The 26563-nt window shown below is 48.8% G+C and overlaps 1 protein-coding gene across 3 annotated transcripts; it reads left to right on the forward strand.

Moving 5' to 3' along the window:
- Positions 1-857: 857 nt before the first annotated feature.
- CNGA3 (cyclic nucleotide gated channel subunit alpha 3) lies at positions 858-24457 on the forward strand (the record flags this gene model as incomplete). 3 transcript variants are annotated; one of them, XM_079111329.1, is made up of 6 exons in its annotated part: positions 858-958; positions 6120-6233; positions 8035-8214; positions 16514-16618; positions 19639-19745; positions 23034-24457. In XM_079111329.1, the coding sequence occupies 6 exons, from the start codon at positions 858-860 to the stop codon at positions 24437-24439; spliced, it is 2013 nt and encodes a 670-aa protein (XP_078967455.1). In that variant the 3' UTR covers positions 24440-24457. The 3 variants fall into 3 exon arrangements, with proteins under 3 accessions (XP_078967455.1, XP_078967456.1, XP_078967457.1); XM_079111330.1 differs by lacking the exon at positions 6120-6233; XM_079111331.1 differs by lacking the exons at positions 6120-6233; positions 16514-16618.
- Between the last annotated feature and the right edge of the window lie 2106 nt (positions 24458-26563).

Raw genomic sequence — 26563 nt, forward strand, 5'->3', positions numbered from 1 at the left:
CTACCAGGAGTTGGTGGAAACTGTAGGCATCCAAACTGAGGCAGGGTAGAAGGAGGTAGGTCACTGGGGGCACGCCCTTGTGGGCTATATCCTGTCCCTGGCCCCTTCTTCCTCTCCTTCCTGGCTGCCATGAACTGACGGCTTTCCTCTGACACATCCTACCACCAGGATGTTCTGCCTTGTCTTGGACCCAAAGCAATGAAGCCAGCCTACTATGGACAGAAGCCCTTGAAAACCATGAGCCAAAATAAAGCTTTCCTCCTCTAAGTTGCTCTTGTCAGGTATTCACAGTGAAGAAAAGCTGATATGACGTGAGGCTACTGTGAGGATTAAATGAGATGAAGTGAGTATTGGACTCCGCATCACCTTTTGCAAAGGTTTTATGAATGTCAAGTATTGGTACTTATTTTTTCACACTTTGTTTGAAAAGAGGCTTCAGGGAAACTACTAAAACATATGCCAGATTTTACGATATATGAATAAGGACATGAGAAAGCCAGGGTCAAAAGAGACATTGCATTTTCCCAGAGAACCATACTTGCCTACCAGCAGATACCTACTCGACCATTGGTGCATTCAGCACTTCACTCCGAATAGCTCTTCGGGTAGAGACATAAGCAAAGGAGTGAAAGGACTTGTGCTCAGGTTGGAAAGAAGAACCCAGAGTTGCAAGAGCAGCGTGCAGGAGCTGACTGAGAACCAGGACGTATGTGCTCGAGTTCCTGGGGAGCCACGCAGAGTGGCACGTGTCTTGTCTACGGCGAGCTGGGTTTGCACTTGCTTCCTGGCCCTGATGGTGTATCTGCCTTGTTTTCTCATTTTAGCCACCACCTTGGGGACTGAATGTAACAAGCAAGATGGCCAAGGTCAGCACCCAATACTCCAGCCCCTCCCTGACCCACTTGACAGCAAAGACGGTGGACAGAGACCTTGATCGTGCCGAGAATGGCCTCAGCAGGTGAGATGGGCTTTTTGTTTCATGCTTGACACAGGTTGTTTCCATAGCTGGTCTAGACGGTGGGGAAGGAACGCCATGTAGGTTTGAACTCTGGCTCTACAGCTGACCAGCTACGGCAGGTTGCTCAACTGCTTTGAACCTCTGTTTCCTCATCTGCAATATGAGCCAGTCCAGTGTTGACCTTCTGGGTTGTGGTTAAGACAGATGGTGAATACAACCCTCTTGGCTGGCACCGTACCTGCTGTGTGGTTAAGCACTCAATCAACCCTCACTGTCAGACTTGGGAATGATTCCCCTCCCCCCGGGCCTTCTCTGGTGCCCCAGGCAAAGCTCTTCTTCTCTTCCTTTGACCTCGGATAAACCCAGAAAACCAGGCATCTGGAATTAGCCATTCCCTCCCTGCCTGTGCCCAGTCATGTTTTCCCAGACTGACCACCGACTGAGTTTTACTGAGGTCCATTTGGGGCATAGTAACAACTTGTTGACAGGTAAATACAGAATCCCATGGAAACACCACAGAGATTTCAAAAGGAAAGCAAGAAAGAATTCTTCTTTCATGAGAGAGAGAGTCTTCTTTTTTCTTTATTGGTACATTATGACTAAACACAATAGTGGGATTCATTGTGCTATATTGGTACATACATATAACAGCATTTGTTTAATTTCATTCCCCAGTTCCTTCCCTTTCCTAGTCTTCCTCCCTCCTCCTGACCCCCTTTCTCAACTATGTGGGTGGAAAGAGATATTCTTTATCTTATGGAAACAGAAGTAGGATGACGCATAGAAGTTTCTAGAATGTTCCGAGTCACCAAGGAGAGCCAATACCTGTTCAGGCTGTAGGTGGAGCAGCCTCAGGGATGGATGCATGGCCCCAGTCTCCCTCCCCAACTTCCCAGCTAGGACCAGCATCTCTCTCTTCACAGGCAATTTCTCCATATAAAATCAACTTGAACGAACATACAAAATTTTAAGTTTCAAATCACTCTTTTTGGGAGGGAAATGGTGTTTGAATATAGCACCTCTTTACCCTGAAATGTTAGTTCTTTTCAAAAGCTTTTTTTCAGATAAACAGTTGAGACTTTGTGTACTGAAATAATAATCACTGATGATCTTTAATGAGACCAAGAAGCCGATTGAAACCGTCCCAGAAGGAGGGAGCTACCATGTCCCTGTCCCCTGGAATTTCCCTGCCCCAGGTTCTTCACCAAATCATAGGCCGTTTTCCATTTCCTTTTATTAAATTATTGGAGTTATTTTCCAAATGTAAAGTCATAAGGAAGGGTGAAGATGCTTCCTTTGGATGAAAAAAATATATATTAACACCCTGCAATATATTAACATCCAGCAATAAAAATGTCCTGAGTTTTCCTTTGTTATTGAGATCTGCCTGTTTGACCCAATTATCGAGGAACCGTTTGGCATATTTTTAAAGATAATGCAATAGAAAAAGACAAAAGAGTATGCTGCAGAGGATCCCAGTGAGGACAGAGAGCACCCCAAACCCTCATCCTTCACCTGGCGCAGCTGTTTAGGAGTGAGCTTTGGGCATGGGGTCTGTGGCCTTAAAGGAAAGAGGCTTTCTTTCTTCATGCGACTCCCCCAGTGGAGCCCAAAGCAATTATCACTGCAGAAACCCATTTTCAACCTGCTTCTCCAGGACCAATGACTCTAAAATGCAGTGGCTTTGGTTCCTGGTCACATGTGTCCAATGGCTGTGGACTTCATTCATTCAAGTTCCTTGGGGCTTGAGAAGAGGAAAAGAAAAATAAAGTTTCATATTCTTCAGTCTAGTGCTGAAAGGTCGTACTCTTATGTCCCCAAAGTGACAGGAGGAAGAGACCACATACTCCACAGAGTGCAAAGTTAATTACCAGTTCCCATTCTCCTGGGAACCCCTGTCCTGCCCCGTGACAAAGGGCAAAGGAAACCTTCATCTCACCAGCATGAATTCCTCTCTACAAATACATTTAAAGTTGAGCTTCTCAGGTTGAAGCTCATCTTTCAAAACAACCACTTCATTTTATTGCTCTAGTTGGCCTTATTCGTGGCCAGTTGCCAACTTCAGGGGCCTCGAGTTTCTGAGATATCAGAGGGAAGCTTCAGGGTTGTCCCGACCTAGTTTGCTCATTTTACAGAGGCTGAGGCCCAGTCAATCCCTTATTCCAGACCCCTCAGCCAGCTCCGGGCACAACAGGGCCTAACCCCAAGACTCTCCTGCCTCTGTATTTCCCTGGAAGTTTCTAGCTCCCCATTCTTGCATTGATTGCCAGAAGTTTCTCCCTTTTTTCAGGACCTCTGTCTCCTTGGAGAACTCAGCTGTCAGTCACCTCAGACTCTGGATTCCTCTTCTCTCGTTCCATCTCCCATCTATCTGCTTGGTGAAACCAAGTAACTATGGTCATTCGTCATTTAATGGTGAAGACTTGCAACTCCTAGTTGTATGATCATAGTGTGTACGACGTCATTAACCGATAGGCACCTTCAGCTCCTTTATAATCTTATGGGACCACTGTCATATATGTGGCCCCTTGGGCTCCAAGGCTCTCCCTGTTCTTCTAGGGGGCTAGGTATCCCCTTCTGGGATTGAGAGTTTGAGCAATACTTAGATCAACATGAAATTGCCAATTTTTTCTTTATTTCCTTTATGAAGAGCAGGATGCTTAAGATCAGAGAGGGTAAGTGATCAGTCCACAGAACAGCCTGCTAATAGGTGCTGGAGTAGGGATTTGAATCTAGGCCTCTTGCTCCCTCCTTGTCTGCCTCCCTGTGCATGAGAGTCACACAGTCTACATGTGGTGGCTCCTGCTGCTGCCAGTTGTGAGCTCACTTTGGAATTAGAGTGGGTGGGGACAGAACACCTCCACCCTCCCGGTAGCCTCTGGATCTTCCAGGCACCCACGCTGTGACTGGCCCCAGCCCAGCTGCCATCCCACCCCATGCCAGTTGCTCACACTCAAGGACTCAAGAGATGGGCTCACTTGTCCCCTGCCACCTTCTCCTGTAACTGTCCCAGGTGCTTTGGAATGTGAGGCCCACCTTTGCTACCTACAGAATATCAGGAGGGCAGAGGAATCTGCTGTGGACTGTGGGCGGGGCCTCCGAAGGGTGTGAAGGCAGATGAGATAGGAGCGATTTCCTAACGGTCTGGGTGTGGACAGCGCCGTCAGGTGTTTGGGAATGAAGTTGCCATGTCCACATCCAGCAGCCAGAGGGACCAGAGCCATGTCTCTGGGGCATGCCTCAGGGCTCGGTCTTCAGATATGTCCCCTTACCTTTTATTTTAATCTGGGCCATATGTGAAAAATTCAAAGAGCACCTTCAGGGAGGGGATGAGGGCAGGCTTTGTAATTGGGTGGGATGACATTGAAATTTCAGCTTTGCCACTTGGCCTGTGATCTTGAGGGAGTGACCTACCCTCTCTGGACTTCCATCCCCTCAAAGGGTCTGTGGATTGATGTTAAGGTGTGTGTGTTGACAGGCAGGAAGCCGTCGACAAATGGCAGGTGGCTGGTGCATTATATTGGGAATGAGATGGTGTTGAGAGGAAAGTTAGTATGACTCCTCTGAAGACCAAGGGTCCCAAACATCAGGGGACACAGACACGTGTGAAGCCCGGTCCTCAATCCCCACAAAGTCACCAGCACACACACACACAAATTAAGACCATTTATTTGAGCAGCAGCCTGCATTGTAAGACTGGGTTTGGGCTGATGGCAGGTAGCGGCGACCACCAGAGACCACCAAAAGCACACAAGTCAACAGAGACTTCCTGGCTTGTCCCCAGTAACAGAAGGTGGCCTAGTCTCCCTGCCCGATTCAGGAACATGCTCACAGGAGAACATCTGTGAGGGGCGAGGCTTGAACCCAAGGAGGAGCAGCAGATGAGGACAGGGCAAGGGTGGGGGTCTGTCCTGGAAAACCAGATGTGATGGTGGCCCTGCAGGAGGTTAAGCTGCCTGACTGTGTGGCTTCTATAGAAAACGTGGTCTTGCTGAGGGGAAACGGAGGGAGGGGAACACTGCTGGCCCTCGGAGCTGTCCAGACAGGGCCTGGCCAGGCCGCAGGATGGGGTGAGCTCCCTGTGCTGGAGCAGACAGGGATGCTAGAAGAGGCAGCTCAGCACCTGGGGCTCAAGGACTCTGACTTCTAATCACTGTCCCGGGAAGACTGCAGCTTTGCCCCCGCCCCACGTTAATGCTTGCTTCCTGCTTCAACCACCACCTCGTTAGAAAAGCTGATTAGGTTGGACCTGGCCACGTGATGGGATTAATTGGCCTTGCTTAGCCTCCTCAGGCTCCTAGAATGAAGTGCAAATCCCCAGAGGCCAGAGCCTGGCTGACTTGTAATCAAGTTGGTCAAATTCAGCCTTAGGGGGTTTCACAAGAAAGACAAATACCCCAAACACATTCCCCATCTTATTCCAAGCAGTTCAACAGGCTCCTGCGGAGGGGTCCCCTGTCCTATTTATTCACATGCTTCTTACCCCGAATTGCGGGTGAGGTCACTCTCCCGGCATTTGCATGGCAGGGCACATTGTCCAGGGTTTGACAAGCAGGCGAGGGCATTTGCATTTGAAAGCACCGAACAAATTATTTCAACTGTGTCTGGAGGGCGAGGCCAAGGCCACGCCAATTTGGGAACCTCCCCTTAACCAGAGAGCTGCCAGACCAACACACAGGACTGCCCTGGAAGTGACTGCAGAGCACACAGGAGGTGGGACGGAGGGCGAAGATGGCTTCCGGGAGGACCTGGTCCTAGAGGGTCGGATTTCAGCACAGAGATGTGTTCTAACCAAAATCCTCATTCTGGAATCATTCTGTGGTTCAAGATGGAAGGCACCGCCCCCCAACACCACTCCATCCCGCACTCTGAGGGGGACCAAGTCAACATTGGCTGGTGTCTCCCCCCAGCATCCCCTGGGCTGGGGACATGAGCTGGACATGAGCCGCCTTCCCTGACCAGTTTTGCTGTAAAAAAAATGATCACATTTCTCCCCCAAAGTCAGGACCTGCAGGAGGTGAGTGGAAGCCCTTGGATTGAGGACCCGCAATGGTGGTGGGTTCCCTCACGAAGCAGGCACCTGTCCACCTCGCGCCTGACTGTGTCCAGGAGGGGCGTGAGCTTGAAATCAACTTAGCTGGCTGCATACTTGATTTGCTAGGGGCCACTTGCCATGTGAGGAGTCACCTGCAGCTCGGCATGGAGGGATCGCCATGGAGACCAGAGGACCGGCTGGACCCAGGCAAAGCTCCTTCACTGGCCAAGGGCCTGCCAGGTAATGGGCCAGCCCTCACTTGGGAGCGGGGAGACTGGGGCAGAGCACAGGAGGGTACATCTCAGGGAGGGAAGGGAGCGGAGTTGAAGTCTGGAGATCAGGGCAAGCCGAGTAGCCTGAAATCTCTCAGTGACGATCTCCTTCCTCTTGGATCAGGTATTCTGAGCTCAGAAGAGCCTAAGGGGGCAGGGGGAGAATACCTGTCTTTATCTGAAATCAATTTAATAAAAATTGATATTTAAGTACTTGCTCAATTCTGGAAGATTTCAGAAAAAGAAAGAAAGTCAACCAGAGAAGGTGCTCAGACCAGCCAGCCGAGGGTGACCACTGGGTTGACATCGTGGTACGTACGCCAAGGCAGTGGTGGCAGATGGCCCTGGCAGGTTTTGACGGGTGTCTGTCTGGACTCTATAGCGTGTGTTCTTGCAAAGGTATTTGAAAGGTCAGCAAGACTCCGAGCTCCGTGGCCCTCTCCCCAGCTGCGTGGCTGCACCAGATTGAGGAAGTCACTTCACCTTCCAAGCCTCGTCTAGAATCCGTCTCACGGGGCCTGGCTGGTGGGAAGCCGTAGCAGCCTCAGGGCCAGGTGCCGGCCCATGACAGGCACTCAGCAAACTGTGGGCTCGTTGTTTCTTCCCACCAAATTATTTTACAGCACCATAGTTTTACGTAGTCATGTGTTCTGTAGCTTTTCACCTAAGAATATCACCCCAAAATCATAATTTTTATTGTGGAGGATGCTATTCTACCATGTTTTATTAACTGGCTCATGGTAGCTGGGCATTTAAGAGATTCCCAGTGTTTTTGTTTTACTGATCAAATGCTGCCTTAAGTCTCTTTCATTGTAAGGCAGAGAACACTTTCAAGTCAGCTCTGATTAAAAGACTTGGAGTAGGGCTGGGATAGGGTGGGGGCAGGGCTGGGGCAGGGCTGGGGCAGGCACTGCTTCATACTAAAACTGTCCTGGAAATGGAACCAAGGGGGCCCCTGGGAGGCGGGCTGAAGGCAGCTGCCTTCTTCCTCATCCTCTTGTCCAGTGTCATGGTCTCTTTTCTGTACCTCTCCCCAACTTCTGGCTTTCTCTGCTCACACGGCAGGCAGCAGGCTGACAATGGCCTTCACCATGCAGTGGACACACCCAGCCCCAGCTTGGAGTGGCTCTGGGTTGTTCAGTGGCTTGAATGACTTGTTTTGAGTCAGTTGTCCAACACTTGTCCTGTTGGCTGAAGCAGAAGTGGGGATAATGTCCTTGGTCCTACTCCCTCCACAAAGGAAAGGAAGGGGGCTATCCAGAGCTGAAGATGGGTGGGCAGTCACTTCAAAATATGTCAACAGCAGCAGCTCTCAGCATATCCATGAAGGATATTTTCATGCTGCAATGTATTTCCTTAGGCCAAGGACACAAGAGTGTGATTGAATCAAGGTATGTGACAATTCGTGTCTCAGTTCCAGGTTGCTTAGAACTGATTTTAGCCAGGTGCAGTGGCACACACCTGTAATCCCAGCGTCTCAGGAGGCTGAGGCAGGAGGATGTCGAGTTTAAAGCCAGCCTCAGCAACAGCAAGGCCCTAAGCAACTCAATGAGACCCTGTCTCTAAATAAAATACAAAAAAGGGTGGGGATGTGGCTCAGTGTCAAGTGCTCCGGGTTCAATCCCCCCACCACCACCAAAAAAGAAGACCCTGCAGAGTGGATATACAAACCTGAGCCCCCGACCCGCATCTCTGCTTCTGCAGGACCTCCGGAGACCGGGGAGAGGGCTCTGTCCTTCCTCCTCTGATGGCTGCCTGTCCCCTTCCAGGTTGTCACGCCTCATCATCTCACTGCGCACGTGGGCCACCAGGCACTCGCGCCGCAAGGACCCGAGACCAGACTCTCTGCTGGACCCTTTCCGTGGAGCTGAGCTCAAGGAGGTGTCCAGCCAAGAAAGCAGTGCTCAGTCACACGTGGGCAGCCAGGAGCCACCAGACAGAGGGAGAAGGTAAGGGAAAAGGCCACCTACACCAGCCGGGCAACAGGAATCACCTGCTCTCCCGGGTCCCCCTCGGATGAGCCTGGCTGGCCCGGAGCAAGATCCCTTGAAGAAGACATCTGTTGTCGGGGGCGATGCTGGGTGCTCAGGCATCCTCCAGCAGAGCCCAAGAAGCCTGCAGGAAGGAGGTCCTTGAGCCCCAGTGCCCAGCTTCATCTGACCCCCTCCTACACGGAGCACCCTGAATTCATCAGGGGTCTTGCCAATCTCTCTCCCTCAAGGACCCTCATCCCAAACTGCCCTGTGACCCATCTTGCTAGAAAGAAGGGCCTTTTGTACCAGGACCCTCGGTAGCGGGTACCTATATTGTACCCACAATTTTATACTAGATATACATGCATTTCTGGAAAGAAGGTCCACAGGTTGGTCTAATTTTGGAGGGGAATCATCCATGTCCCACATCAGGGTAAGAACCACTGGGCCTGGGGAGAGTGTGTGCTTTCTTGCGGGAAGATCTACCGGGAAAGAGCCTCTGAGCATCTTCTTGTACCACCCACAGCGAGACTGGGATCCAGGCCCGTCTGAGCAGTAGAGGTCTCTGTAGGACGCTGGGGTCAGTCTGCAAGGAGAGGTCACATGTGGAGGGGCACCTGGCCTCTCCCAGCCCCACAGGAAGGTGGACTCTCACTCAGAACTTGCTTTCTGGAGGGGAAAAAAAAGGTTTAAAAAGGTTGAACCTTTCGAAAAGGTCGCAAATCTCTCTTTGGCGGAAGCCCTAGGTCACTTGTGGGGTGTGGGATTGCTGCAGAACAGATGGTCCCTATATGATTTGTCAGATACCATGCCGTCTGTTTCTGTGTCGGGGGGGAAGGGCTCCAGCTTGGGGCTGCTCCAGGGGCGGAATGCGGACCTGGGGAAGGGAAGGTGACCAAGTGTCAGGAGTGACGGATCTTCCTGGCGCCTCCTCTGTGACCTCCCTCCACATCCGCGTGTCTGAGGGTGCGAGGCGATGTCTTTAGAGTATAGGTTGTGCAGGAGATCCTGAAACGTACATGCATTCTGAAGATAAAATAAGGGAGTTCAGGGTCAGTCGTTTCTTGCTGGTGACCACTACAGGATAGCCACTTTGTCTTCTCTGTGGGGAAAGATGGCAGAATCCACCAGAGTGAAGGCCTGCTGGGGAGGGAGCTCAGGCCTGGAACTACAAACCTCTGGCTCCCTGGGAGGAGACTGGGGGCCTGGGCGCTGGCCGGGCAGCCAGACCCCGAGCATGCTCCGTGAGTACAAGCCTACGTGCTCCACAGCTAAGACAGAAAGACAGAGGGATGGCAGACGGATAAGGAAGAAGAAAAGATGGGAAGGGGGGCGGGGGGGAAGGAGGCTTCTTAGCCAACTGGCAAGACTGGCTTGTCAATTCCTTTTTAGCAAACGAAGACTTCCTTAAACGAATACATCAAATCATCTTCCTATGACCTTAACAGATGGACATGAATGCTACGTCCTCATTCATGACTCTTGGTGCATTTCCCAGTGTGACCAGATGAGCAGAGGGGTGGACAAGGACCACATCCTGAGCGTACCACAGATCCCTGGCTACTCATCAGAAGGGCCAGTGTGATGTATTGTTGGGGCAAGGTGGTGACTGATCAACCCAGGGAGGCTTCCTGGAGAAGGAGGCTTTTGAAGTTTTGGAGGCCACTTCCCAACTTTCAAAGAAAGATGTATGCAGAGATAGGGGTTGGTCCCCTGTGTGGGTTTGGCCTCATGATATTGAGGCACAGAGGTGTGTACCCAAAGCAGCTGCACCCCCCTGATGCTGACGGGGGTGTCTGCTCCTTGGGGGATTTTCAGATGAGCTGGACCAACATAGAACTCATGACCACATCTTAGATGGGAAGACAGAGGCTTGGCAGGGCAAGAGAAGGAGCCAAAATGGCCTTTGACTGGATATCCAGCATCAGAGAAGAAAGGTCCTGACAGGTGACAGTGTCTCTGATCACTGGCCCCAGTCCCTGTGGTCTCCTGGGAGCTATCTGTAGTGACCAGGGACAGGATAAGAAGCCTCCTGCAGCTCTGAGAGGCCACCCAGCTTTCTTGAACTGGCTGTGTCAAAAACCACGCTGACCGGGGAGAGCCTGGAGATCTGGTCCGCACGTGGAACAGGTGGCTCTCACGTGGATCAGGTGGCGGGGCCCGGAGGTCTAAGATCACTGTTGTGGGGAGGGGAGCAGAGGAAAGAGGGACATGGAGAGGGCGCTGTCTGCGGTCACTTTTTCCCCCCGCTCATTGACATGGCAACGTGTTTGGGTTTTCAAGGGAGGGCAGAGGTTGAGAGCCACACCTGCGCCTGCGAGGGTAGCAGGTGCTGCTGCTGCAGGGTGTGTCATCCCGGTGCCGAAGGCTCACTCCGCCACCTGGGGGCAAAGGTCCACTGAAGCTGGGCAGGACTCAGACTGTCAGTTCCCACCAATTCTCAGCTATTCCAAAACCTCAGCTTAGCCACATGTGGGTCCTCTCTTCCCCTGAGGCTTTACCAGAGCCAACTCGTCCCTGACACTTTGTGTCCCGGATAATAACAAGGCCTGTGTTCTTTAAGCTGCGAACTGGGAGACCTGGGGAGGGGATAGAGGAATCACCTGGGGTCCCGAGCAACTGAAACTGATTCCCAGTCTCTGCCTCCCACAGCGCCTGGCCTCTGGCCAGAAGCAACACCAATGCCTCTAACAATTCAAAGGAGGCTTCTAACAACTCAAAGGAAGCTTCTAACAACCCAAAGGAGGCCCCCAAGAACCCAAAGGAGGCCCCAAAGGAGGAGTGAGTACCCAGGCTCCTGCAGAGCCATGTCCCTCCCAGGCCCTCCCACCCTCCCCGCCTTAGCTTCCAGTTTTGTCTTCTCCCCCCTTGAACACTCCTACTTCCCTCCCACCCCCAGCATCAGTAGAACATTCTAGAATCCTGTTCCTTTGGTTGGAAACCCAACTGTCCAGGAGGGGAGGGGACAAGGTCTATATGACTTCTTTGTGGAAGTCCTTTTATCTCTTTGACTCTCATTTTCCTCATCTATAAAACAAAGAGGTCTTGTCAGATAAACTCCTTAAGCTCTAACTTCCTGTGTGGCTATCTGGAGTTCCTTGGCCGAGCAGTGGATGGTTGCCTCACTGCTGTGAATGTGTTGTCCATTCTAGTACCTCAAGCTCCTGTGTGCCAGTGAAATACCCCCATCTTGAGGCGGGCTGGGGCCCATCTTGAGGGCATGGGCAGGGCCATGGAAAGAGGGAATTTAAATATTTCCAGAGACCTGCCTCTTGAAAGGATGACTGACTGTGGTTTCCTTCTGTCTCAGACACTGAGCTGGCAGATGAGGGTGACACCTGATTCTCACAAGTGCCATCCAAGAGCCCTGGGAACCAGTGTATGTGTGCACGTGTGCAAGGTTATCTGTGTGCACGTGTGCAAGATTATCTGTGTGCACCAGGGCATGCATGCACAACTCTCCAGCCTCACATGATACTTCTTTACCGAATACCAAGGGCAAAGGAATCTTCACCAAAGGCTATAGGGCAGAACTGTTGATACCATCACGAAATGCCAGTTTCTCGATTTCCAACTGACAGATGTGTGCCAAGGCTTTTCCTCTCTTCCCTTTTTGTTACTCAGGAAGGTTTTTGTTTTTGTTTTTGTTTTTGTTTTTTTCTTGTTTCCTTCTATAAGGGAAGCATGAGTTCTATCTGTTTGCATAAATTTGGACATCAAATCCAAAGACTCAAATACCATCAATTAACAAAAATTAAGTGATTTCAACAATACAATAGCTGCTGTAATATGTGCTTGAATTTAAGGCCAAACCTGACATTAGACACCCTGTATTGAGTCTCTTGAGCAGGGAGAGGCTTTGCGGTGCTGGAAACCAGGGATTGAGGTCCAGCAAGACCATTCATTTGCAAGATCATGGATTTTCAGGTTAAGCCACTAAACGTGTGCTAATCTTTCTGGCAGCAATAGAAGAGTAATTCAACAGCAGACTCTGGGCTGCTGTGCTCTGGGGCTGAGATGTGGGTAAGGACGAGGTGGATGGTGTTGGGCCAGGCTCTTAAGCCTTCCCAGATTGGCCAGTTTCATGGGCCCACACTGCAGCCACAGACCAACAGATGAAACTGGGAAGTGTCTTCCAGTGGGGACCCCTGGGTACAGAAGATATGGAAAATAATTCTCCCTGGACACTTCTTCCACTTTTCCATCGCATGTCTGGCATTATTTTCACTTAGTTCCTTAGGTCTCCATAACTATTTCCAAATTGGGCATCATTTTGCTGGACTATATAGGTTCTTTTTGAGCAGTCCTGGGTGGATTTGTGGATGCAGCTGGATGATGCTAGATCTTTCCTAGACCCTCTGCAGTTTGGGAGCCAGAGGAAAGGCCAGGGCCTGGAACCCAGAACCACAGGCCTGGACAAGGCAAGCGGAGCCTTGTGTAAAAACGCTACGCTGGGATAGGCGCGCCCGATAAGCTTGTGTGCAGCGCCCTCTGCTGGCGACTTCGCATTAAGACTCCAGAGGCCAAAAAACGGTTCACATCACAGTAGATTCAAGAAGGCACAGACTCTTCTCACTTAAGATTTGAAAAATGTCTTCCACTGGCAAAAGACAAAATCACAACAAAATGACTTTAAGCATCTTAATTGGGTTTTAGTCACAAGTAACCTCCTCCCCCCCAAAACAAGTTCTAAGAGCTCCAGGCTGTAACATGACCATGCACCATTTACCGACAGAAAACGGAAGTGAGGTGGAGACAGAGCAATTGGTTACAGCCGGGCATTTTGCCTTATTTAAATCAGCGGTCTCCCGTGATTGACAGAAGCTCAGCAGCTGTGATTGGCTGGGACTCAGCTATTTGATGTGAGTTTGCTCCTAAATTTGACTTTAAAGCAGTTGATATATTAAATAGGCTGCGATTCAAGTGTGGAGGTATTCTCCGAAGATCTAAATGTAAACCAACACCATTTTATTCATGTATTCATTGCTGAAAACTTGGAAGACAAGAAAAGCACCCATAAGCAGACACAAAGTACATTTTCTGTAAACAGCGGAATCCATATATCACTGAGAACCCCTCTTAACCTATTAATATTCCTTCAACTTTTTTTTTCTAGGCACAAATATTGAATAGATAAATAGATATAATATATGTAAGATAATTACTAAATACATTTGTGTTCCAACTCAGTCCCCTAAGAGCTCTGTGACCTTGGGAATGTTACCTGGCTGGTCTGTGTGTCAAGTTTTCTGGCTTATAATTTGTGATCTGGGGTTTTTGACCCATGACCTTAAGGGATTGCAATGGTGTCTTACAGAGCTGTGCAAAGGGTTAAAACAGTGCCTGATAAACATGTTCAATAAATATTGATCATTGGGGTGGGCAGAATGGTCCTCCTGTCCCCTCACCACCCTCCCCAAAAAAGGAAGGTAAAAAAGAAGTCTCTATTGTCCTGATCCCTGGAACAGTTTGCCTCATGTAGCAAAGGGGACTTTACAAATGTGATTAAATTTAGAAATCTTGAGATGGGTGGATATCCTGGATTCTCAGGGTGGGCCCTGTATAATCACACGAGTCCTTCAAGTAAAAGCCACGGTGAAAGAGTGGGTTGGAGACGAAAGGGAAGAAGGAGGGGAGATTGAGTAAGAGGAAGTTGGCCACCATCGCTGGCTTTGAGATGGAGGAAGGGCGCCGCAGGCTCGGAGCACAGCAGCGAGGACTGGCCCTCACTTCGCAGCCTGCAAGGAAACAAGGACCTCAGTCCTACAGTTGCAAGGAACTGAAATCTGCCAACAATCCAAAAAATCAGGAAACAGATTCTCCTGGAGAGCCTGCAAAACAGATTAAAACTGTGCTTGATTTTAGTCTAGGGAGAGAGACTAATAGTGGACTTTTGACCTACAGATTGACCACAAAATTGGTAGTAATTTGTTGTGGTAGCAATAGAAAATGAATTAACTATTATTTTTAACTTTTTTGTTTTCTGCTATTTATTTATTTATTTATTTTGGTACTGGGGATTGAACCCAGGGACACTTCTACTGTGCTACATCTCCAGCCCTTTTTGATTTTGAGACAGGACCTCACTAAGTTGCCAAGGCTTGCCTTGAACTTGCAATCGTCCTGTCTCATACTCGCTCTCATGCACCATCACACCTGGCTGCTCTTTAACTTAGAAAATATTAGGAATAGTTTCCCCATATTGCTGCATATTCTCCCACAACATCATCAGGCGACCTCACAGAATTCCATTGATGATCTTCTACTAGGGCATGACTAGATTGCTTGCACTTTTTGATTATTGTGATGGCTCTGCTACATATATATTTGCATGTATTCTTGATTATTTCCTTAGCAAGTGCCCAGTAAAAGCATACCGGTCTTTTTCAATGACTGTTGAAGGACTAGACATTTATTTCTCAACGCATGCCTTCTTCCAGAATGTGGAAGAGTGAAATCAGAGGGGGCCAAAGGCGGTTGCCATAGGTTTCTGTCTTTGTCAGGCAAAATCTCTTACCTTTCACCTTGGTTTCTTCGACTGTGCCATGGGGTAATAATGCCTGTGTTGAAGAACTTTTATAAATATTAATTTACATAACCTTTAGAATAATACCTAACCCTTCAAAAGCACCCAATAAAGAAGAGGAAGCAGCAGGGAAGGTGCAGCAGCCCTCGCCTGTAATCCCAGCTCTTCAGGAGGCTGAGGCAGGAGGTTCACAAGTTCAAGGCCAGCCTGGACAACTTAGCGAGATGCTGTCTCAAAATTAAAATTAAAAAGGGCTGGAGATGTAGCCCTTGGGTTCAATCACCAGTATCATACATATAGGGAAAGAAAAAAATATGAAGAAGAAGCAGAATGAAGCCATGAATACCAGCAGGACCAGCGTGAAGATGCAGATGGAACAATTGCATGGTACAGCAATATATGAAAATGCATCTGAATTTGGCCTCATTTGCAGGCCTTGACTCTGAGATTTGCCACTAAAGATGCTTCTTGACTTGAGTCGGGGCAACATCCCAACAAACACTTTTAAGTTGAAAATATCCCAAGTCAAATGTGCATTGAATACACCTCACCTAGCAAACCTCCCAGCATGGCCCAGCCTAGTGGAAGCACACTCTGAACACACATTAACCTACAGCTGAGCAGAACCTTCCCACACAAAGCCTGTTATATATGGTAGCAAGAGCTCACGTGTCTGACTGGGTGACACGCCTCCAACCAGCATAGAGAGAGAATCAGATGGCATGTTACCAAGCTGGGAAAAGATCCAGATTCAAGGCCTACTGAATGCATATCACTTTCACGCCATTTTCAAGTCAAAGAAATCATTAAGTTGAACCTTTTGAGCCCGGGACTGTCTGCATGTGCATCACAAACCTATGCTGACTTACCTGAATTTCGCTTCACTTCCACTCTCTGGTTCCCTCATTGAGCCCAGTTCTTCAATGGATACAGGGGTGGGTTTTGAAAACAACTTACAAGCCACACCCTTTCCTGCAGAACAGAGTTTGATGCGTGACTCCAAAACTTTGTCTGACTTCCCACCCCCAGTGTGTGGATTTGGTTTTTTATGGATGACCTCAAAATGTGTCTGGTCTCAGGATGTCTGTGACTTTCCCAGGAGCTCCTGGAAATAGGTCAGAAATTGTAGAATTTCTTGGGATTGAACCACTAATTTCTTAGGGTATACTTGAGTGGGGTGATTTGCCTCACACTTTAGGAATAGTAGATGATAATAACAAAATCAATAACCTCTTCTGAGCGCAGATGCAGTGAGGGAAGCGGGGAGGGTTCCCAAGGGCACACTCGGTTTCGAACTGAGTGGAAAGCAGCTGCCTTGGAAACCCCCAGGCCAGGTGTAAATGCGCATCTCTAGGCCCAGCTCTGGGGATGCATGGTGGGCCCTGGGAATCAGCAGGTAGGCAAAGCTCTCCCAGATGGTTCCAAACCAGCCCTTGGCGACATTGCCAAACCACGTTTTCACTTTCAGCCTCCTGAAGGCAGGGACGCTGCCACATGTCATACGAGATGTCATTGCCATGACTAATCAACCATGGCTTCCTGGGGAGTTAGGCTGGGAGGGACCAACCCCAGAGTCTGCACTGTCTTCCCATTCAGGGACACCCCATGTGACCCCCTGAGACCGAGAGGACCCTGATGTGTGCCGGCTCTTGTCCAGTGTCAACCTGAAATCACCCTCAGCCTCTAAACCCCTCCCAAAGCCGTAGCCTTTCAACACACTGAACTGTTTTTGAGTGTCTGTGTTTCCAGAAAGAAGGAAGCGTTTGTGGTGGACCCCTCCAGCAACCTCTACTACCGCTGGCTGACTGCCATCGCCATGCCCGTCTTCTATAACTGGTGTCTGCTCGTGTGCAGGTAGGCGCAGGGGCTGGACCCTCACCTGCGAAGGGCTGGCGGGGCGACAGTGGCTAGGAGATGGGGTCACCCAGGAGCTCAGGGTCCTGGTCCCCCCTCAGCCACCTCACAGCTCTGGTGCCTCCGTTTCTCCATCTATAAAATCAGGAGATTCTCAAAGAGGGCCATGGGGTGCTCTCAGCCACTGGCAAGCTGGGCGTGCAATAGGCACGTTGAGGCCTCCCTAGCAAGTGTGAGGAGGAGGCAGGGGTGAGGTGCTGCTCTCCTGGGGTGGGGCCTGGGCGTCTCTGAGCATGCCGCAGGGGCAGTGCTGTTCTCCAAGGAAAGCCGTGGGCTTTGGGGTCTTCCTGGACCAGTTGCTGCACGGGAAAGCAGGGCAAGCTGCTGCTATTTTTATTTTTTATTTTTTTATTTGTTCTTTTTAGATATAGGTGATAGTAGAGTCTATTTTGCCATATCATGCATACATGGAATATAACTGCCCATTCTTGTGGTTGTACATGATATGGAGTTTCACTGGTCGTGTGTTCGTGTATGAACACAGGAAAGTTCCATCCAGTTCATTCTACTGTCTTTCCTATTTCCGGCCCCCTCCCTTCCCTCCATTGCCCTTTGTCTAATCCAGTAAACTATTTTTCCCTCCCCCACCCCTTATTATGAGTTATCCACATATCAGAGAGAATACCTTTGGTTCAACCTTTGTTTTTTTGGGATTGTCTTACTTCACTTAGCATGATAGTCTCCAGCCCCATCCAGGGAGACCAGCAGATACCATCCTTTCATTCTTCTTTAAGGCTGAGTAATATTCCATCGTGTATATGTACCACATTTTCTTTATCCATTCATCTGTTGAAGCGCACCTAGGTTGGTTCCATAGTTTAGCTACTGTGAATTGAAGCTGCTAGTATTTTGAGGGTGGATGTGGGTTTGGGGGTGTTGCTAGGCAAGCATGTACTTTGGGGGTTTAAAAGAAGCTGTTGCTTTTCTGAAGAGACGCACAGGCTTTGGCACTTTTCTAAGCGGCTGCAGGTGGGAGATACAGGGGTGAACTAGTACTTCCCAACACAGAGGAGTTCAAGCCTTTCCTGGGAAGTGCTGTTTGTGAATACAGGGGAAAGAGTCTGCTCCTCTGAAGGGAGACCAGAGGCTTTCCTGAGCAAGGCTGCAGGGTGAGGGCCCCAGAGGAAGCCATCTTCACTAAGGGCCTTTGGAGCATCCCTGAGCATGCCACCAGACAAGGATTCAGGGCAAGAAGCAGAGGGTTGGGGCCATTTCTGGGAAAGTGTACAGGCTGTAAGCTCTTGAGCAGAGATGAGGGCTGTACTGCTGTTCTCTCCAGGTAAGCCAGGGACCTGGGGGCCCTTCCTAGCAGACCCTCAGGACAAGGATGCAGAATACACTGTTCTCCTGAGAGTAGCTGGAGGGTTTGGGGGCATTCATAGGCAAGCCTGCAGGACAGGCATGCAGAGGCAGGTCGCTGCACTTCTGAAAGCCCCCGGGTCTTGTGCTATAAGATCAACCAGTATGCAGCTCTGGGAGGGTGAACGGTACCCTTGCTGAGCCAGGATGCAGGGGCAAGTCCTTCCCCTCTGACATTAGACAGTGGGCTTTGGGGCATTCCTGAGCAAGACTGCAAGAAGACAGCCACTGCTCTGGGAGACTGCATGGTGGCATTTCTGACCATGCTGCATGACAGGGATTCAGAGGAGGCCCTGTGTTAGTCAACTTTCTGTCCCTGTGACAAAAAACCTGAGATAAATAACTTAAAAGGAGGAAAGGTTTGTTTGAGCTCAGTTTCAGAAGTCTCCATTGATGGCCAGTTTTTGCTTTTTGGCCTGTGACAAAGCCGAATGTCATGGGGAGTGGGTGATGGGGGAAGCTGCTCACCTCATGGCAGCTTGAGGTGTTGGGGGGTCAGGGTCCCCATCTCCACTTCAAGGGCACGCCCTCAGTAACCTTACTTCCTCCCACTAGGCCCCACCTCCTCAAGTCCCACCACCTCCCAGGAGGAGCACAGGCTGGCCACCATGCCTTTAACACATAAGCCTTCAGGAGACATTTAAAACCCAAGTCATAACACTATCCCAGCATAAGAGGAGTCTTTGGGATTGTCTGAAAAAGGAACAATCAGCTCTCCTAAGGGTTTGCAGGACAGGTGAGAAAGGAAGGGACGTGGGACCTTGCCGAGCAAGTTAGCAGGATGGGCCTGATGCTCCCTGCGTGTAAGTCAGACTCAGGGCTCAGGAGTAGCTGCTGCTCCTTAGAGCGTGGTGGGAGCCGCCTTCGGGGTTGCTGAAAAAGCCACAGGGCGGGCCACAGGGTCAGGCTGCTGCTCTTCTGAGATTAGCAGGGGAGTTCGGGTGTTGTCTTATGAGAATTGGAGCCTAAAGAGGAAAAGATAGAAAATGTTTACTGGCTTGTTCAATTGTTAATTTCTCAGAAGTTGTCATGTTTATTTTGGAATGTGACTTCGGAAAGGGCAGGTCCTTAACCCCATACCTGACTCTACCAAGAGGCCTAGAAAAAGTGCACCTCTTGGGGTTCGTAGCTCGCTGTCACTCTTTGGAGCCAATTCCAGCTCTCTTCCTCCTCCTCCTCCTCCTCCATCTCCTCCTCCTCTTCTCCTATTCCCTTTTGGTAATGAGCTCAAACCAGCACTTCATGCATGCTAAACACATCTGCTACCACTGCCCCACACTCCCAGCCCCTAACCCTTTTCAGCAGCCCCATGATGGTGGAACAGAACCACTTTTCAAAACCTGGGTCTCCAGTGCCGGGGACGCAGCTCAGTGGTAGAGCACTTGCCCAGCATGCACGAGGCCCTGGGTTCAGTCCCCCATACTGGAGGGGGGGAAACCTGTGTTTCCTCCTCAGAGGCCTGGGTTGTTACTTTGGGGTAATAGCCCTGAAGCAGGACTGTTACTGCATGAAATGAGCCATGTTTATGGTACAGAGCTGCCACGTGGCCTGTGTTCTGACAAGCAGCCATCTGCCTCCTGACTCATGCTGGGTTTGTTTAGGGCCTGTTTCGATGAGCTTCAGTCTGATCACCTGATGCTGTGGTTGGTCCTGGACTACTCATCAGATGTCATTTATGGCTTGGACATACTGGTGCGCACTCGGACAGGTGAGTGTGCCCCAGGCCTGGAGACCTCTCTAAGCCAGGCCACAGACCTTGGGATGGGGGATCTTGGGTACCACAGTGGGTGCTCAGAGAGATCCAGAAAGGCAGGTTGGACAGGACCTATCTTTGATCATGAGAGGCCAGGCAGGTCTGGGGACCATCCAACCAGGATGATGGATGAATGCCGCTGTTCCAGGTCCCTCTATGCTGAACCTTGGATGGGACTCTGAGCAGGGTTCAGAACGCCTGAGCCCTGGGCTCTGCTCTCCCTGAAGACTGAAGGGCCTTGAGCAGGTCAAGCTGTGTCTCTGGACCTTGTTTGTGTCATCTGTAAGGCAAGAAGGCACACTTCAATCCGATTGGACCCTCTATGCTCTGACTTAAGAGTGGTAGCAAGAGCAGAAGGGAAAGTTACTCAGTAGCTTTCAGAGGACAGTGCCAGGAGGACAAGACCTCCTTCAGCTGCCTCTACCAGGACTGTCACCACCCCTGAGGATAGAGCTGTGCCCCCTTCAGGCCCCCTTTCTAACTCACAGGAAGACTGGTAGAAGCCCTGCTTGTTTCTTTCAAGACCCGTGCCACAGTGTCACTGTGACAGCACCGGGTCACAGCCGCACACCTTGATGTGTCTTCATGGTCTATAAAGTATTCCAAACATCCTGTGCTCTCAACTACTGCACAAGACAAGGGGTGCAGGATGGCGGTCTCCATTTTTCATTTAGAAAGCAAGGCCAGAGACCCTGCGTGAGTTACCCAGAGTCCACAGACACTCCCAGGCATGCCAGACAGGCACCCCACACTCCCACATCGGTGCCCAGCATTACAACTTACAAGACCTCCCGTGCACTGCTTGAGACTTACGTGGGTGACCCGCCAGCCTCGGGGCCTGCCACTCTGCTGCACTGCATTAGCTTGCCTAGACTCAGAGCTCAGTGAACAGCCCACTGGGCCCACGGTCCCTGATCCCAACCAGGTTCGGTGGAACAAGACACCCTCACTCAGACATCCACTTGCCTGGGTACTGCCCTAAGCAGCACCAGGTTCTTCAGGAAACTGAGGGAGAGGGAAGGGTAGAAACCAAGTGGCCGTGGATCATAGTCCCAGGGAAAAAGTCGTCAGAATTGAGAGAAGAGTCTCAAAGAAGTGTGGAGACGTCTCAAGGCACAGGAATGCTAACGACATCCCTAGCACTCAGTGAACACCTGCAGTCGGCCCTCTGTATGCAGATTCCGCAGTCTCAGGTTCCACCAGCCAAGGGTTTTTGTATCCTTGGGCAGGGCAGGTAGGTGGATCCTGGAGCCAGTCCCCCCAAGGTTACCAAAGAATGAGTGGGTAATGGAAGAATGATATGAAGAACAGGGGCTGGAGGTGGAGTGGCCCTTAAGGGTGGATAGCCAACTCAATTTTCAATTTTAACAGAGATAAAGTCCTACCCCATCTAGCCTCAAAGTGGGGCCCTTAACCAGAGGCAGCGGCACCCAGAACCTGTCAGAAGAGCCCCAGATGTCAGGCTCAAACCCTCTGCATCGCACTGAACCCACAGAGGGACGCTCTGCTTCCCAAAGTTAAAAAAGCGTTCAGTGCATGACTCTCTACTTCTGTGCACGTTTGAAATTATCAAAAATCAAAATAAAAAAGAAAGTCGGTCACGAGCTCCTTGATGGATTGTACTGGTCAGAACCCCTCGTAATTCCCGTGACCAGCCCATCTTGGGCCAGTTTGACGCTTTGGACATGGATCCCAGATGTCCAGCAGCTTGGGCGACTCTAGTGTGCAACCAGGAAGAAGCGTCCCACTCCCGGGTGGGGGGTTGAAAGGCAGGTCGTGCCCCATGAGAGACTGGTGCAATTGATTTGATAGGCTCGGACCTATGCGTTTAAATTTGTATGATAATATTCCCAAGTGGACACAAAAGCAGAAAGAACAGTATTATGAACCCCCATGACCCTCACCCTTCCACAGTTACCAGCTTTTTACCCTCTGCCCTTCCCCTGCCCACCCCGTCCCTTCTCCTTGCTGCCTGGCATACTTTCAAGGCAATCCCAGGCAGTGAACCCTTTAGTGCACCATAATGCTGAAAGTTAACTTTGAAAGGCCCCTTTAAAAACAAATACACGCCTATACATACACATTTAAATTTGTATATAAATATTACATCATTATATTAATAAGAACATATAAATAAATACTTTTATAAATTTTATATAATTTATAAAATAAAGTATATTATAAAATATATGAAATACTTTATAAGGTAGATTATATAAAATCTATAAATCATATAAAATTTATAATTTTATACATTTTTAATTTATATATTTTTTATTTTTATAATTTTACATTTTTAAATTTTGTGTATTTTATATGTATTTATATATTTGATTTGAGCATTATATAAATAATTATTAATTTATAATATGTATAAAACACTTTATAATATAAAATTTATAAAATAAAATATATTTTTAATGCATAAAATATAATTTATAAAATTAATTATATAAAATTTATAAATCATAAAATTCATAAAACTATATATGTATAAATTTATATAATCATGTATAAATTTATAAACAATAAAATTTTTGTATAAAAATATATATAATGTATAAAATGTTATATGATTATATAAAAATGATCTACATAGATAATACATATACAATTATAAAATTGATAAACATTAATATAGAATTATATAAATGATATATACACAAATATAAATTTATATAATTATATATTAAAATTATATTGTATATTAATTATATAAGTAGACCTAAATTTTCATTTCTCTTTTAAAATGTAATAATCTTTTTCTGCCTCGGCCTCCCAAGTGGCTGGGACCACAGGTGTGTGCGACCGTGCCAGGCCTAATTATTTTTTATGGACTCCATGAAGAGATTGTTAGGGCTTGTAACCTAATTTTCTTATGAATGGGAAATTATTTAGTCACCCTTCCCCTTTTCCCTCGCAACCTCACTCTGGCACTGATTGTGAAAATATAACAGGGAGCTTAAAGGTCAGGATGCCAATGCTGATAATACCCAATCTATTTTCAACATTATCCAATTGATCTATGTTTTGAAAAAGTGAATAGAGCACATCAGATGGAACATCGTGGAAGAAAAACTATCCGCGTGAGTTTCCCACAGCGGTGGCCTTCCTGTTTGAAGCTGCTGCCATTGCATACGTATCGCTGCGTATTGTTAGTCATGGTGTAAAATACCTTTCTCTATCCGTGATCAAAGAAAGCCAGGCTCTCTGATGCCACATGACCTTCCTCTCCTTCTTCAGGTTTCCTTGAGCAAGGCTTGATGGTCAAGGACACTAAGAGGCTGTGGAAACATTATAGCAAGTCCACACAATTCAAGCTGGATGTGTTGTCTCTGGTCCCCACAGACCTGGCTTATATAAAGTGGGGTGTGAACTACCCGGAACTGAGGTTCAACCGCCTACTGAGACTGTCCCGACTCTTCGAGTTCTTTGACCGCACAGAGACAAGGACCAACTACCCCAATGTGTTCAGGATTGGGAACTTGGTCCTGTACATCCTCATCATCATCCACTGGAATGCCTGCATCTACTTTGCCATCTCCAAGTTCATCGGTTTCGGGACAGACTCCTGGGTCTACCCAAATATCTCCAAGCCAGAGTATGCACGCCTCTCCAGGAAGTACATTTACAGTCTCTACTGGTCCACCTTGACCCTGACCACCATCGGTGAGACGCCACCCCCCGTGAAAGATGAGGAGTATCTCTTTGTGGTCATAGACTTCTTGGTGGGCGTTCTGATTTTTGCCACCATTGTGGGCAACGTGGGCTCCATGATCTCGAACATGAACGCTTCGAGGGCAGAGTTCCAGGCAAAGATCGACTCCATCAAGCAGTACATGCAGTTCCGCAAGGTGACCAAGGACTTGGAGACGCGGGTGATCCGCTGGTTTGACTACCTGTGGGCCAATAGGAAGACAGTGGATGAAAAGGAGGTGCTTAAAAACCTTCCAGACAAGCTGAAAGCCGAGATCGCCATCAACGTGCACCTGGACACCCTAAGGAAGGTCCGCATCTTCCAGGACTGCGAGGCGGGGCTGCTGGTGGAGCTGGTGCTGAAGCTGCGACCGACAGTGTTCAGCCCTGGGGATTATATCTGCAAGAAGGGGGACATTGGGAAGGAGATGTACATCATCAAGGAGGGCAAGCTGGCCGTGGTGGCCGATGACGGGATCACCCAGTTTGTGGTCCTCAGCGACGGCAGTTACTTTGGGGAGATCAGCATCTTAAACATCAAGGGAAGCAAGTCGGGGAACCGGAGGACAGCCAACATCAGGAGCATCGGTTACTCGGACTTGTTCTGCCTGTCCAAGGATGATCTGATGGAGGCCCTCACGGAATACCCCGAGGCCAAGAAGGCCCTGGAGGAGAAGGGACGGCAGATCCTGATGAAGGACAACCTGATCGATGAGGACGTGGCCAAGGCTGGGGCAGACCCCAAGGACATCGAAGAGAAGGTGGAGCACCTGGAGTCTTCCCTGGACGCACTGCAGACCAGGTTTGCTCGGCTTCTGGCCGAGTACAATGCCGCTCAGATGAAGGTGAAGCAGCGGCTCAGCCAGCTGGAGAGCCAGGTGAAGAGCAGCGGGGGCGACCTCCCTTCTGATGGGGAGACGCCCGATGAGGCTGCGAAGACAGAGGCCAAATAGCAGTGCAAGTGAGCTGCTCCCCGGGGCCAGCTCTCTGTGCAGCTCTGCATGTCTGCAGCCGCGTGGCCGAGGGCTTGGCTGGGGCTTCATTCCAGCTGTGCTCCTCCTTTGCAAGCAAGAGAGAGAGGCTCGGTTTTCTTCTCTAGAAAATGGGACTCAGGATGTCAGGCTCAGGGAAGTGCCAGGTTCCTGTGAGACCTACGTGAAATGAAAAGTGGAGCAGGGAAATGTGGAGTGTCCTCAGTTCAAGGATACGCACGTATGTTTGGGGAGCTGTGATAATTTTCTTGTAAGACAGGGTCTCCCTGTGTTGTCCAAGCTGACCTTGAAGTCCTGGACTCAAATGATCCTCCTGCTTCAGCCTCTCCAGTAGCTGGAACCACAGGTGTGAGCTACCATGCTGGCCCAATTTTTTTTTTTTTTTTTTTTATGGAATCCATGAGATTTTTAGGACTTGTAACCTGATTTTCTTACAAATGGAAGATTATTTAGTCACTCTTTCTCTTCCCCTACCCCCAAACTCTATCAATGTCTCATTATGAAAATATAACAGGAATCTTAAAGGACAGGTAGAAATGTAAATACAACCTTATACAAGACAGTCTGGGGACGTATTTCTGAATCTGATGGCTCCTCACATGCTTGCTGGGACCCCAGAAACCCTGGCCTTTGGTGGTTCTGTGGCAAGCACAAATTTTGTGGATGAGGAGGGGTCTTGGGGTGGCAAAGCAATGCTAGACTCCCTGGCCACTGCAACGCCAGGATCTGCTTCCTAGAATAGAGCTTCTGGTTAGGAGAAGAGTGGTGTCCCCTTTTCACTTGCCAAAGAGATTCAAAGACAGCTTCCATATTGTCCTAGAACTGGGCCCTTTGAGGACAGGATGCTGTGGGCCATTACTGATAATTCAGGAACCCATAGAAGTTTGGCAAACATAGGAATTTGGACGATCTCTGAGGAGGGGGCGTTGCATGGTGAGAATGATCCTGGGGATCCCCAAAGGAGGCCGGAGCCAACTGCCAAGCCAGGATAACCTGCTGCTGCGAGGGCTACGTGACCACCTGGGGCAAGCTGTTCTAGCTCAGAGAGGAGAGCTATGTTCAGGGAGAGGCTTTTAGCTTGGAGGTTGGAATGGCATCCTAAATCAAAAATGACTGGGACTTTTAGAAGTTGAGACCCACAGTCCATATCTTTGCAAACTGCTCCTTTATCCCTGAAGACGCCTCAAGCCCCCTTGGAATTTCATCCTAAGGCAAAGCTTGTAGCTAGCTGAAAGCTTGCAGATTGTAGAAACTAGGGTGTTTTTTAAAAATCCAATAAATACAACTGCATTAACATTTTATAGCAGATTTGCATATTTTGGTTCTACGATTGCAAATTATACCCTCAATGTTCTATCCTTCACTGAATACATGTTGCAAATTCCACAATGATGAGTCTTTCTTTTTCTGTTTCCTCTCTCTTCTCTCTCTCCTTCCCTCCTCCTCCCTTCTTCTCATCAGACAAAATTCCCCACTTTGCTTTGACAACTTTGAATTCTCTGTGATCTGATGTTATGATCCATATACTACATAATTGAGCCCTAATGTAGTTCATGCCAAAAGTACTGCATTGTCAGTTATGTATTTTGGATTTTCATGGGTCTCTTCTTGCAGGTCATTTGACCACTTATTGTGGGTTATTGGACCATTTTAACTTTTTAAAAAATGAATAAGAAGATCTATTAAAGGTCATTGATCCAATCTCATAGCATCAGCAAAATGTAACTAGCAATGTTTTCTCAAAATGCATATATTTTTAAAGCCTTAACTGTTAATTATGCCTGCATTGACATTTGCACAGGAAAAATAAAGACCTGGATTAAAAATGATTCATGAATCCTGCCTCAGCTCTTGTTATAAAGGAAGATCCAGCCCTAATGTATGTTTCTGGGGCTGGTGAGTGGGGTTGGTAAACACTGATGGGAGGGGGCAGGAGCAGTCAGAAGCAGGTGAGACAATACACTGATGTGTCCCCAGAGATGGCTACAAATGTTTACTGCAGCATTGTTTTCTTTTGTAGAAGTCCTGTGGAGATTGAACCCAGCGGGGCTCAACCACTGAGCTACATCCCCAGACCTTTTTATT

Source organism: Sciurus vulgaris (genome assembly GCF_902686455.1).
Source record: "Sciurus vulgaris genome assembly, chromosome: 14".
In the NCBI taxonomy this organism is placed as follows: Eukaryota; Metazoa; Chordata; class Mammalia; order Rodentia; family Sciuridae; genus Sciurus; species Sciurus vulgaris.